The 14,707-nt window shown below is 42.6% G+C and overlaps 1 protein-coding gene across 1 annotated transcript in view; it reads right to left on the bottom strand.

The window, feature by feature from the left end:
* The window catches only part of RBFOX2 (RNA binding fox-1 homolog 2), a 204,114-nt gene extending 191,891 nt beyond the window's left edge, over positions 1 to 12,223 (bottom strand). Inside the window, exon 1 of the mRNA XM_040359679.1 lies at positions 11,766 to 12,223. Coding sequence (XP_040215613.1) covers positions 11,766 to 11,810 — 45 coding nt within the window. The 5' untranslated portion in view covers positions 11,811 to 12,223. The remainder of the gene's footprint in view (positions 1 to 11,765) is intronic.
* Between the last annotated feature and the right edge of the window lie 2,484 nt (positions 12,224 to 14,707).

Here is a 14,707-nt window from a genome sequence, read left to right as displayed (position 1 = left end):
TGGCTAAATATGAGAAATGTAGAAGTGGTAGAGTTAGTGTGACTATAGTGTTACCACCAAAACATAAGAGATCCCTGTCTGACTTCTGATTCTAAAAAAAACAAGCCAGGATGCTGTGTGACATTATTGACTATATCTAGGGGGTGGGTTGTCAAGATAGCTACATTGTTGCCAGGGACAATGCCACTGTGTTCTCACCCCCCCAACCTCCAGCTAGCTGCAGATCTTCTAACCTCCTGCAAAGCCCTTTAACCCCCCACAGTGCTGCCAGGTCCCCTGAAATCCTCCAGCCTTCATAGTCACCTCCAGCCTCCCAGAGTACCCCCAGCCTGCAGCAGAGACTTTAACCTCCCTGGCGGTAATCCCAAGTCTGGCTCAGGGTGAAATTTCAGTACCATTAGCGGTGGCAGACTCTGGATTGAATCGTAGTATCCAGGCTGAGTTACTTACCTTGTCCCCTGGATCCTGCGATGCCTCCCCGCTGTGTAATCGAGCTGTCTCCTCGCTCGATTCACAGTGCCACGAGTGCCGCCAAGCTCCGTTCCCTGCGACGTTACGACGCACGGGGCAGAGATCGGCGCCAAATTCAAAAAAATAAAAACACACAATACATACAGTATACTGTAATCTTACAGATTACAGTACTGTATAAAATAATTACACACCCTCCCTTTGTCCCTAGTGGTCTTCCCAGTGTCCTGCATGCAATTTTATATAATAAAGACTGTTTTTTTCTGCCTGGAAACTGGAGATTGTCCATAGCAACCAAAAAGTGTTCCTTTACATCAAAAGTTAGACCAGCTAGAAAACAGCGATAAAAAATTAGAATCACTTGCAGAATTGACCGATAGCGATTTGTGGGGAAATTCATAATCAAACACTGAAAGATATGACAGCGACAATTCTGCAACTGAGCAAATTTCAGTGTTTTTGATTTGATTACATTATTGAATAATTTTTATTATTATTTGTTATAATTATTTATAGGTATTTATTATATTATAATCTATGATTTTGTGTTTCAAAGTTTATCATACCCGGAATGTCTACTAGACTCTTGTTTGGACAGATTTAAGTGAGTTATTCCTAAGAATTACAGGCCTACAATATAAAACGCCAAATTTCCATGCAAAATAATTGTACCGCTTTCAGCACCTAAAATCTGAAAGAATCATACCGCCAGGGAGGTTAACCTGCAACAGTATCCCACAGTGTCTTCTAACCTCCCACAGTGCCCCTGCAAAGCCCCAAGCAGTGAACCTGTCCACCACAATTGCTCCACCCCCCTCCAGAATCCTCATCCTGATAAGATCACCCTATCCCAATCCAGAATTCCCATCCCCTCACAGTGGCACCCAGCCCCATCCAGATCCTTCCGGCACCTCCAGCCCCATCCAGAGCCCATTGCATACTTAAAAGCCCCTTATATTTTTCCTCTCACTGACACAAACAACAGGCGCCCTTTCCTCTTCATGACCACTAATGCCAGTGCATGTTTCCTCCTACTGACCACCAAACAAGGCCCGGACGATGGGGGTCAGCTGTGAGTGAATTTTGTTATGAATCAACCTATTTTATTTTAGGATGTTTTAACTAAAAGTTTTGTCTGGAAAATACACTGACTAGTGTAATAAACCAGGGTTGAGGGGGCACAGTTTGGCATCTTTGCCCTGGGCACTGGATGACCTTGTTCTGGCACTGCATGCACCCTGCACCCATTCTCTAGGAGGGAACTGGAAATCGAAGGGCCCGCTAATTATAAAAGGGACTTCCAAATTCCTCCAAATATCTGGCCCCTTCTATGTGAATGAGTATGAGGTACATATATTACATTTGAGTGCTATGATATCCTGCTGTATCCAAGCAACTAGCCAGGACAGGCAATGCAAACAATACGGGTGCTTCAAATGGCCTACAGGTATTGAAATTGCATTAAGCAATATTTTTAAATATTTCAGAGTGTGTTTAACCTACTAACTATCTTGTCTGCATAGTTCATTTTGTTCCAAAGGTGAATTTAGCTTTAAGCGCTGATCTCCATAGTGCTCAGGGCTGTGTACAGCTGAGTTCATTCAAACAGGAAATAAATGTAAATATAAGGTTATGGATAGCCTAACTCTCATTCCTGAATGCCCTCGCAGTGGTACTGGGCTTACAGAGTAACCATGAGGGCACCAGGAGAGGGGGGATCATTCTCACCATAGAGAAATGATCAGGTAGCCTAAGGTTTCATGCATTCTTCTGAATGACTTTATACTAACAGGAGAAAAGAAGCGTTAAAACTAAAGCACGCCTACAAATGTGTTTAGGTGCATTGGGTGTTTGGGCATTCATTCATTTCATAGGCCAGAATAATAAATTATTCTAGCAACTGAAATGGAAGAACGCCTAAGTGCTTAACACACCAAAAGCTTAGGTGTACACGTTTACGTGTGTTTATGTGCATTTGGCTCCTCTCATGAACACGCAAGTGATGGCTTTTTTATTTTTTGCTGCCTCTAAACCAGTGGTCTCCAAACTGCGGCCAGGGGGCCGGATGTAGCTCTTTACTTGCTTTTAACTGGTCCTTGGGTAACTATTTCAGTCACTGACACCAAAGAAGGGGGACAATTCCTCCTAATGACAACAACGATGGGGCACAATTCCTCCCAATGGTACCAACAATGGTGCGTAATTCCTCCCAATGACAAAAACCATGGGGCACAATTTCTCCCAATGTTACCAATGATAGGGCACAATTCATACCAATGACACCAACAAAGGGGAACAATTCCTCCCAATGACACCAACAAATGGGGCACAATTTCTCCCAATGACAAAAACCATGGGGCACAATTCCTCGCAATGACACCAACGATAGGGCACAATTCATACTAATGACACCAACAAAGGGAACAATTCCTCCCAATGACACCAACGATAGGGCACAATTCATACTAATGACACCAACAAAGGGGAACAATTCCTCCCAATGACACCAACGATAGGGCACAATTCATACTAATGACACCAACAAAGGGGAACAATTTCTCCCAATGACACCAACGATAGGGCACAATTCATACTAATGACACCAACAAAGGGGAACAATTCCTCCCAATGACACCAACGATAGGGCACAATTCATACTAATGACACCAACAAAGGGGAACAATTCCTCCCAATGACACCAACGATAGGGCACAATTCATACTAATGACACCAACAAAGGGGAACAATTCCTCCCAATGACACCAACGATAGGGCACAATTCATACTAATGACACCAACAAAGGGGAACAATTCCTCGCAATGACACCAACAATAGGGCACAATTCATACTAATGACACCAACAAAGGGGAACAATTCCTCGCAATGACACCAACGATAGGGCACAATTCACACACATAGGTTGGACTTGATGGTCTTGAGTCTTTTTTCAACTTGTAAATGTAATAATTCCTAACAATGACACCAACAATGAGACCCAATGGCACCAATACGGTACAATTCCTACCAAAGACACCAATGATGGAGCACAATTCCTCTCACTGACATAAACGATGGGGAACAATTGTTCTCAATAACACCAAAGATAGGGCATTGTTTATGCAAACTTATACTAGGCCTTTTTCTACTCCCGATGCACAGTTCGGCCCCTCCAAAGTCTGCAGGATAGTAAATAGACCCTTTGATTAGAAAGTTTGCAGACCCTTGCTCTAAACCAGGGATAAGCAATTAGCGGACCTCCAGATGTTGCCAAACTACAAGTCCCATGAGGCATAGCGAGACTCTGACAGCATCAAGCATGACACCCAGAGGCAGAGGCATGATGGGACTTGTAGTTTGGCAACAGCTGGAGGTCCACTAATTGCTTATCCCTGCTCTAAACAATCCTGCCTCTAAATTCCTCTAAACACCTATGTATGCAAGGACAGTTAAGCTGAATACACACTATACAATTTTCTGTAGATTTTTTTTTCACATTTACCAATCCTTAAGAGGTTCAATTTGTATGCAATCAGGCAGGCCCTTGCACTACATGGTTTTGGTAAATCTAAAGGAAACCAGACAACAAAAGTTGTATAGTGTGTATGGAGTCCTATGCTAACATGAAGGGGCAGAAAAAAAAACACATCCTTAAAAGTGCAATTTTTCAGACCCAGTGTGCATGAAGCCTTACAGACAGCCACATCAATTCAACTGTTCAATTACAAAGCCAAACTTCAGCTTTTTACTTATCCCACTCATGCACTCTCCCCTCTCCAGACACTTATTTGTTAAAATCCCTTCATACAGGACTTTTTTTCTGCTGTTTGCGGATGTTCTGGTGACATCATAGGTCCCTCCTTTTCTCTTGTGGTGGGCGGTCCTTATTCTTGGACAGTGGGGTGCTTATGTGAGTGCCTTTCTATCCCGGAATAATATGAGCCCAAGCCAGAATGATGACTTGCCCCAGGGAGTTTGCCCATGAATACCTGGCCTCACATTATATGGGTTGTAGGAACTTGGGCACCAAGCACACCAGAAGGAGAACAGTGCTATATTAGGGAGCAGTATGCATGCAGAGGACATGGCTGAGAACAGGTATTGCAATCAAAACTTTTTTTTTATATAATTTCACCCACTAAGCCTTATTTTAAAAAGAACTAAAAATTACATGTAAAAGTGATCAGCTTAAAGTTTATGCAACACCAAATCTTTTTCTTTTAGGTTTTTCAGAGAGTAGGGAATGATTAAAAATCTGTATTATTTTGCTGTGTCCTGTAGGCAAGATTTCTCTGCACTTCTTGTCCCACAAACAGAATAGTTAATCTCCTTTTGTCACTGGAACTGATGTCCTTATTGAGAGATTTCCCTTTGCCCCCTGTTCCTGTGACAATTCTAAAACATATATTTCAAAGAACCAGACAAATAGAGGGGATAAGTCTCCCCAGTTGGAACCTCACCGCTTTTAAAGGGCTCATGCAAAGGGGCAAAAATAAAAATGGCGCTGTTAGGGGCGTCTGGCTTTCTTTTTTTTTTATGCATAAAAAAACAGCTGCATATCTTTCAATGTGGGCATACACATGCAGGCGTTTATGTGTGTATTTGTGTGCAGCTTTCAGGGGCATAAAAAATGCCCAAAACGGCTTTTTTCGTATGAGCATAATTTCCGTGGATAAACGCGCGTGTATGTGTGTAAATTTGTTCACTCCACCAAATAATCACAGAGTGCTTAAAACTCTTAAAGACATATTGCCATAGCAAATCTTTTAGCACCCACAATGATAGAATGTTCAGATTTTTGGCAGCGGCCCTTAAGTAGTAACACTTTAGCAATGACATTCTATATTAACATGTTACTTGTTAATGCAAAAAGCGAAATGACTTACTATGTTGACATCACACTTTACAGAACAGTGTGATATACAGAGCTCACCCCTTTGTTCCTGAGACCACTATCAAATATATTTTCAATTGTGCATCAAGTTTAGATAAAAAACATTGTAATTTACATTCCTCAATTGTAGAAAACATTGGGCTAGATTCAGTAAGAATTAGTATCTATTGATACGCCACGTAAATTCAAAGCTGCGCCGGCGTATCTTCTTTCTGTATTCAGAAAGCAAGATACGGAGAAATTAGGCTAAGATCCAACTGGCGTAAGTCTCTTACGCCGTCGTATCTTAGTTGCATATTTACGCTGGCCACTAGGTGTTGCTTCCGTCGATTTCAGCGTAGAATATGCAAATGAACTTGATACACCGATTCAGAAACCTACGTGCGCCCGGCGGATTTTATGTCATTTGCGTAAGGCTTTTTCCGGCGTAACGTTACTCCTGCTATATGAGGCATAGCCTCATACGCTACGCCCGCATAGCCTCATACGCTTTCTGAATCTAGCCCATTGTATTTTTTAATGGCTATATTTTTGATCATGGACTTTACTGACAACTTTGTCTGTATTTTTTATGATAGTATGTACAATTTCCTAACTGGCAACCCTAGTGTACTTTCTGTATGTCCAAGATACAAGAATGTCCAAGACACATGGAAATGTAGAGCCCATCACTTATTCCTAATGTTCGCTGACCACTATTTGGTTTTAGGAACCAACCATTTATTTAGTTTAAAACATATATGCACAACATTGTTGTTAAAGCTTTAGAACCAAAATACATGTTACATTATACTGTATATAGAATATAACATTCCTATAATGGTTCTGTGACAGCCAGTGGACTGTTTTTAAGCTCTGCAACGCTTAGGGCCCTTTCACACCAGCGGACCGTATGTCCGTTTTTCATCAATCCGTTTATGGATGAAAAAGGGACATACATGTATACATGTTCATCCGCTGACACCCGATCTCATCAGTGTCCGATATGCTCCGATTCTGCAGACAGAGGAAAATCCTATTTTTCCTTTCCGTCTGTGGATCAGATCAGGTGAACACGGACAGACCGTCCGTGTTCATCCGATCCCCCCATAGAGAAGAGCGGAGATCTGACAGGGCGGTCCCTGCACAGTGTGCTGGGACCGCCCTGTCATCCACCGGCTTAGCGGGGAGCAACGGAACGATCCCCGCTGAGCAAGCGGATAAGAAAGGTACGGATCCTCACAGGATCCGTATGTCTGAAAGGGCCCTTAATGTGGATGGGCACTGCTATGTCATCTCATACTATGCAGGACCATTAGCCATGGTATTAGGATGGGATGTGGGTGCTGGTACTGCATTGTACATGATGACATTTGTAAACAAAGTGGCAACAAGAGTAGCCAAAGAACAGTAAGTATAGTGGCTTTGGGAGACCAGTCATCCCAACCAAGACCGGCAGGGATAAAGACCTCTGAAACCAAGGATTAAGGTCAGTATTAGATCATCTTCTAGAAAAATTAGCAATATATTCTTTATCTGCTGGGGGAAATTTCAAAATATTTTATAACTGCCTTAAAGGGGTTGTAAAAATATATATATATATTTTTTTAAATAACAAACATGTTATACTTACCTCCACTGTGCAGCTCGTTTTGCACAGAGTGGCCCCGATCCATGTCTTCTGGGGTCCCTCTGCGGCTGTCTCTGGTCCTGCCCGCAAGAACTTTCCACCTTCATGCGAGAGAGCTTGCATGGTGGTAAGATCTTGCGGGCGTCCTCCTGTGATACAGCCGGCGGGTATAGCCACTCACGGTAACACTCGAGCACGCCACGTCATTGGATGTGATTGACAGCAGCGCCAGCCAATGGCTGCGCTGCTTTCAATCTATCCACTCTAGGCAAACAACGACCAAGCTAAGCGGTGAAGAGGACGTCGGGGGTGAGCGCCGCAGCGCCGCAGGTGAACAGGCTCAGGTAAGTAAAACGGCGGGCTGGGGGTCAGCATTGTTGGATGTTTTTTCACCTTAATGCATAGGATGCATTAAGGTGAAAAAACTTGTACCTTTAGTATCCCTTTAATGTAGGGCCAGTTCACACCAGGAATTGCATAAGAACGTGCTATTCACATGCAGTTCAGTGCGATGCAGTTTGAATGGGACCGGACTGCAGAAAAAGTAATGCGTGCTGTACCATGTGATCCGGTGCAGGCAAATGCACTGGGTTTTTGGGTCCAATTTTCGGCAAAGTGCATGGACAAAAGAATAAACAATATTTCCCATAGAGCTCATTCTCATTGCTGTGCTGCAATGTGTTGGAAAGAGTCATCATGCTACATTTGATGTATTGCCTTCCAAGGCTCAATTTAAGCATATTGAATGTATTCCTCAACATGTCAATGCATTCTACAGCATTACGCTATTGTAAAGCAGCCCTCAATGCACAGAACATCACATGAAGTCATTCTAAGGCCTCGTACACAGGACCGCGTTTCTCGGCAAAAACCAGCAAGAAACTTGCTGGGATTTTTTTTTTTGCAGAGGAAACCGGTCGTGTGTACATTTTTCGATGAGGAAACTGTCGAGGATCCCGTCGAGCCAAAAAGAGAGCATGTCTTCTTTTTCCTCGACGGGAATGGAGAAACTTGCCTTGTCGAGTTCCTCGACAGCCTAACAAGGAACTCGACGAGCAAAACGATGTGTTTCACCCGTCGAGTTCCTTTACAGTCCAATCCTGGCTCCACTCCCCCCCAAGCCATCACCCTCCCTAATAATTCAAAATTTCAAGCACACTTTCATTAAATATAGCTTTCTTCTTGCCAATCAACCCAAGTGACAAAACAGTGGTCACGTTATGATTTATGAGCTCAATCCTATACAGAATTCCATAATGTCCATAACGGCCTAGAGTCACAGAAAGTGGGTAGAATAAGGCCCCCTTCACATTGGGTGGACAAACAGGCCGATGGCTTGTCCATGTCTACTCCACTTATGCAGAGTGGACACAAACACAGCCCACTCTCCTCTATGGGCATCAGATGGAAACAAACTGTCTGTCCATTTACACCCGACGGCCATCAACTCTGAACCGCCAGTTGGACAGGGAACAGATCCCCCATCTGTCTGTTTTTGGTGGGTAGGATTGGATTGGATGTTGGCGGATATCAATGGACACATGTCCATTGACAATGGATGGTCCGATTGGGTCAGCCTAAAAAACTGACAGGCGGACCCGATTGGCGCATCCACATGAAAGGGGCTTAATGCCTCTATGTAGTTATTTGTATAACATTTAGGTATTTTGTGGCAATTAAGGCCTGGGTTCCCTAGTGAGGATAATCCCTCTAAACCCCCAATAGGATTTATATAAATGCAATATTGTTATTGTAACAGATTCATACTATTCGGAATGAAGAAGATTTATTACTGTGTGATGTGTTTTTAGATGTTTTTATGGAGTAAGGTCACTTGTGTGAAATTAAAATAGAATTTTGTGTTAAAAATACCACTTTATATAGATGAAAATGAACACGGGTACTGAGGCTTGCTCTGATAGGATCCTTCTTTCTCTCTTTTTGAATTGGGTAAATGTCTTATGCCGCATACACACGACCGTTTTTCATGACAAGAAAAATGTCATTTTTTAAATTGGTCGTTAAAAACGATTGTGTGTAGGCTCCGGAGAATTTTTCTTGACGAGAAAAATGGCCATTAAAAATTTAGAACCTGCTCTATTTTTTCTCGTTGTTTTTCACATCGTCGTTTTTCTCGTCGTGAAAAATGGTCGCGTGTACGCTTTAACGTCGGGGGAAAAAACGTGCATGCTCAGAAGCAAATTATGAGACGGAAATTAGCATAATCAGCCCCAAGGGTGGTGCCATTCTAATGGAACTTCCCCTTTATAGTGCCGTCGTACGTGTTTTACATCACTGCGCTTTGCTCAAGCATTTTTTATCACGATCGTGTGTATGCAAGGCCGGCTTGAGAGGAATCACGTCGAAAAAAACGTTGTTTTTTCCATGACATGAAAAACAGTCGTGTGTACGCGGCATTAGGATCCAGTCTTCAGACGGGGTAGTGCATTACACATTTTTCTACTTATACACAAACGTACGTACATATATGTAATATAAAGTGTTACTGTAATAAAGATTACTCCCACTATTGTGGTTATACCCTATCTATGTGGTTATGTAACTTCATGTCAAAGTATCTCTGCTCTGTTATTTTGGCCTGCCCAAAAATGTGTAGAAATGCAATAAATGCGATAATGCCACCACAACTAAAAGAGAAAATAATTCTGAACACAATCAGGGCCCATTCACACAATGCCCATTTGACTGCAGTGCTCAACACAGGCCCAATGCAATGACAAGCTGGGATCCATTGCTTCCAATAGGCCCCGCTCAAACAGATGCCTTGCACTGGTGTGCACTTTGTGAAAATATGCTGCATTGGTACAATGTATAACAAGCAAGCTGCAGAGCACATTAAAGAAATTCAATTCATGTATTTTTGGCTCCTGCTGTGAACAAAATAAACTGCAATTCAGTGCTATGTGTTGAAATAACGCACGTCAACGCAATATGTGAGTCCAGCTTAAATGTACTTGCTTCAAGGCTCTATAGAGAGATAGATACTGGATAGATAGATAGATAGATAGATAGATAGATAGATAGATAGATAGATAGATAGATAGATAGATAGATAGATAGATAGAATAGGTAGGTAGATAGGTAGGTATGTAGATAGTTAGATATATAGGTAGGTAGATAGATAGGTAGCTAGGTAGGTAGATAGGTAGCTAGATAGGTAGCTAGGTAGGTAGATAGGTAGCTAGGTAGGTCGATAAATGTATCTTTGTAGCTAGAGAGTAAAGCTGCCTATAGGCAATAAAGAGTGGTCAATCAATGCAATCCAACAATACAGGACAAGCTCTGGCACCAGTGCTACATTGGGCCCTAATTACTTCAGTTAGGCCCAGAACAGCCTAAGTGATATAATATACCATATATATATACCGTATTTCTATATATACCATCTATCCATCTATACCGTATTTCTATATATACCATCTATCCATCTATACCGTATTTCTATATATACCATATATATATACCGTATTTCTATATATACCATATATATATACCGTATTCCTATATATACCATATATATATATATACCGTATTTCTATATATACCATATATATACCGTATTTCTATATATACCATATATATATACCGTATTTCTATATATACCATATATGACCACCAGCTTATCAAAGTGAGAAGCAATCAGGTTTTTCTAACCTGCACAGCCAATTGTCTCTCCCCTAACATCCGGTGGGTGGCCAATCATCTGAAAGAACACCCACAGATATGAGATCATCACCGATCTGTGTGAAAAGTGCCTGAGCAGGCAACTATGATCTAATGTCCGTGGGTAGCCACAGACATGTGCTAAACAAATGCCTTCTGACCCTACAGAGGACATCACTATTCAAGGACAATCTGATGAAAACGAAGAGCTACAGAAACATATCCCATTCCCAAGACATTCTGCAGGGTTAGGTTACAGTCAGGCTTGCCACCGAGATGTCACCGTCACCCATCAATCATTATCTGTACTATTAATACACAATATATTTGCATCGTTTGGGCCTGTTGACGTCTTGAAACACAACCATATTAAATAATGACGGTCTTTATATAAAAGTGCGAGGAATAATAAGGCAATCCGGCGTAAAGCGGCGTTCCCGGCAGCGCCCACCTTTTTGTAAATAACTTATTTTAGAATCATGAAACCGGATCCAACTTTAAAAACATATGCAGGCGATATAAATGTTCCAAACAATTAAAGTCAGGATCTGATTTGAACGATTTTTTTTCACAGAATCGGAAAATATGATGAGATCGAGGAATGATCATAAAGACACATACTGTGTAATCGATTGATTTTATGAAAATGATTCTGATCAGTGTGGATGAAAGAAGCTGATCGCAAGAAAGTAGGTGATCGCCATACGCGTTACAATCTGACCATACATTAACATTGAAATCTACCAGAAACATGGAACGTGGCCTACCTAATGTATCCAATCAGGTGGGCCCTTGTACCACATATCTGTGGGAGATTGTACAATCACATTGTACTGTGTGTGGTGAGCTTAGGTGTACAACAAGAAATCTTTTGACTCTACGATTGTATAGAAAATCACCGCCATTAATTGAAGACTGGTGATCTGCCAGGAGGAATGATCATTTGAAATGCCTGATGGTTGGGCACATGCCACTTCTACTAGGGGCAGAGCCATACAAGTAAACATGATTCTAATAATAAGGCCAATAGGTGGACAATACATGCCAAAGTTCTAAATAAACAGAAATGGAGAATAAACATAAACAAAGTGATTGTATGGAGGGATTACCTGGACCATTGGATACGGATACTCCATGCAGTACACCCCGAACATGCTACTGTCAGAGGCCACTCTGTGAGCAGCGATCCTCGGTGTCGTGTCCACTTTCACAGAGGGAGGTAGGTGACCAGGGCAGGTAGGTGACCAGGAAAAGGTAGGTCACCGGGGAAGGTGGGTGACCAGGAAAAGGTAGACGAGCACTAGGAAGGTAGGTGACCAGGAAAGGATCTGATGAAGCCGGCAGAGAGCAGGGAAAGCCGGGCACATGTGTGGTGGATGGGAGAAGAAGAAAGGAGAGATCAGGAGGCTCTTGAGCTGCGGCGTCTGGCAGCCAGGAGAATTTGGGAGAGACTCGGAGCGATCGGGACAGGCGGGATCGGTGCGGGACAGCTGGGCAGAGAGGGAGGAGGAGGAGGGGGTCAGGATGGGTGGAGGGGGAGGTGAGGGGGACAGGTGGCTCGATCACACAACACGATCCCCTATGGCCATGCGTGTGCCTGAGAGGCACATAGAGAGAGGGAGGGATGGAGGGAGGGATGGAGGAGGAGGAGAGGAAGGAGAGGAGGGTGGAGGAGGACAGGAGCTCCTCTCTGCAGCCTTACACCTCTCCACGTTCAATCACAACTCCTGGGGAAAGTATCCCCCCATCCCCCATCCACTGACAGCTGCTGAGGGCACTGGGGCGACAAAGGGGAGAGACACACAAAACCGATCACTCCCCTCCCCCTGTCAGCTGTTCCACTCAAACTCCCAGGATTAAGCGTGACCGGACGTTATATTGGGAGGTGGAAGGAATCCGGGTGACAGACAGGGACAGGTGTGTTATCACATCATCGTAGTGTACAGGGCAGGGACACACAACATACAACACAGCATCATTATCATCGTAGTGTACAGGGGACACACAACATACAACACATCATTCATCATCATAGTGTACAGGGGACACACAACATACAACACATCATCATTATCATCGTAGTGTACAGGGAACACACAACATACAACACATCATCATTGTAGTGTACAGGGGACACACAACATACAACACATCATCATTATCATCGTAGTGTACAGGGAACACACAACATACAACACATCATCATTATCATCGTAGTGTACAGGGGACACACAACATACAACACATCATTCATCATCATAGTGTACAGGGGACACACAACATACAACACATCATCATCATAGTGTACAGGGGACACACAACATACAACACATACATCATTATAATTGTAGTGTACAGGGGACACACAACATACAACACATCATCATTATCATCGTAGTGTACAGGGGACACACAACATACAGCAACACATCATCATCATAGTGTACAGGGGACACACAACATACAACACATCATCATTGTAGTGTACAGGGGACACACAACATACAACACATCATCATTATCATCGTAGTGTACAGGGGACACACAACATACAACAACACATCATCATCATAGTGTACAGGGGACACACAACATACAACACATCATCATCATCATCATAGTGTACAGGGAACAAACAACATACAACACATCATCATCATCATCATCATCATCATCGTGTGCAGGGGACACACAACATACAACATATCATAGTAGTGTACAAGGGACACACAACATACAACAAAACACATCATCATCGTAGTGTACAGGGGACACACAACACATCATCATCATAGTGTACATGGGACACACAACATACAACACATCATCATCATAGTGTACAGGGGACACACAACATGCAACACATCATCATAATGTACAGGGGACACACAACATACAACACATCATCATCATCATACTATACAGGGGACACACAACATACAACACATCATCATAGTGTACAGGGGACACACAACATACAACAACACATCATCATAATGTACAGGGGACACACAACATACAACAACACATCATCATAGTATACAGGGGACACACAACATACAACAACACATCATCATAATGTACAGGGGACACATAACATACAACAACACATCATCATAGTGTACAGGGGACACACAACAACAACACATCATCATAGTGTACAGGGGACACAGAACAACAACACATCATCATAGTGTACATGGGACACACAACATACAACAACACATCATCATAGTGTACAGGGGACATACAACACCAACTCATCATAGTGTACAGGGGACATACAACAACAAATCATCATAGTAGTGTACAGGGGACACACAACATACAACAACACATCATCATAGTAGTGTACAGGGGACACACAACATACATCATCATAGTAGTGTACAGGGGATACACAACATACATCATCATAGTGTACATGGGACACACAACATACAACAACACATCATCATAGTATACAGGGGCACTAAACATACAACACATCATCATAGTGTAGAGGGTACACGCAACATACAACAACAAATCATTGTAGTGTACAGGGGACACACAACATACAACAACACATAATCATAGTGTACAGGGGACATACAACAACACATCATTGTAGTGTACAGGGGACACACAGCACACATGACACCACACAAAGCACACATGACACAACACACAGTATACAACACACAACACAAAGCACACAACGCACAACACAGCACACAACACAACACGCAGCACACAACACAGTACACATCACACAACACATCACACAACACATCACACAGCACACGGTACACAACACAGCCTTTATTAATGTTCTGATCATAGTACACATCAGGGTTTATTTCCTAAACAGGGGACACACAACATACAACACATCATCATTATCATCGTAGTGTACAGGGGACACACAACATACAACACATCATTAATCATCATAGTGTACAGGGGACACACAACATACAACACATCATCATCATAGTGTACAGGGGACACACAACATACAACACATCATCATTATCATCGTAGTGTACAGGGGACACACAACATACAG

This window comes from Rana temporaria, chromosome 7 (assembly GCF_905171775.1).
Source record: "Rana temporaria chromosome 7, aRanTem1.1, whole genome shotgun sequence".
Classification (NCBI taxonomy): Eukaryota; Metazoa; Chordata; class Amphibia; order Anura; family Ranidae; genus Rana; species Rana temporaria.
The sequence above is the reverse complement of the archived record's forward strand: the minus strand, read 5'-3'. Positions and strand labels throughout refer to the sequence as shown.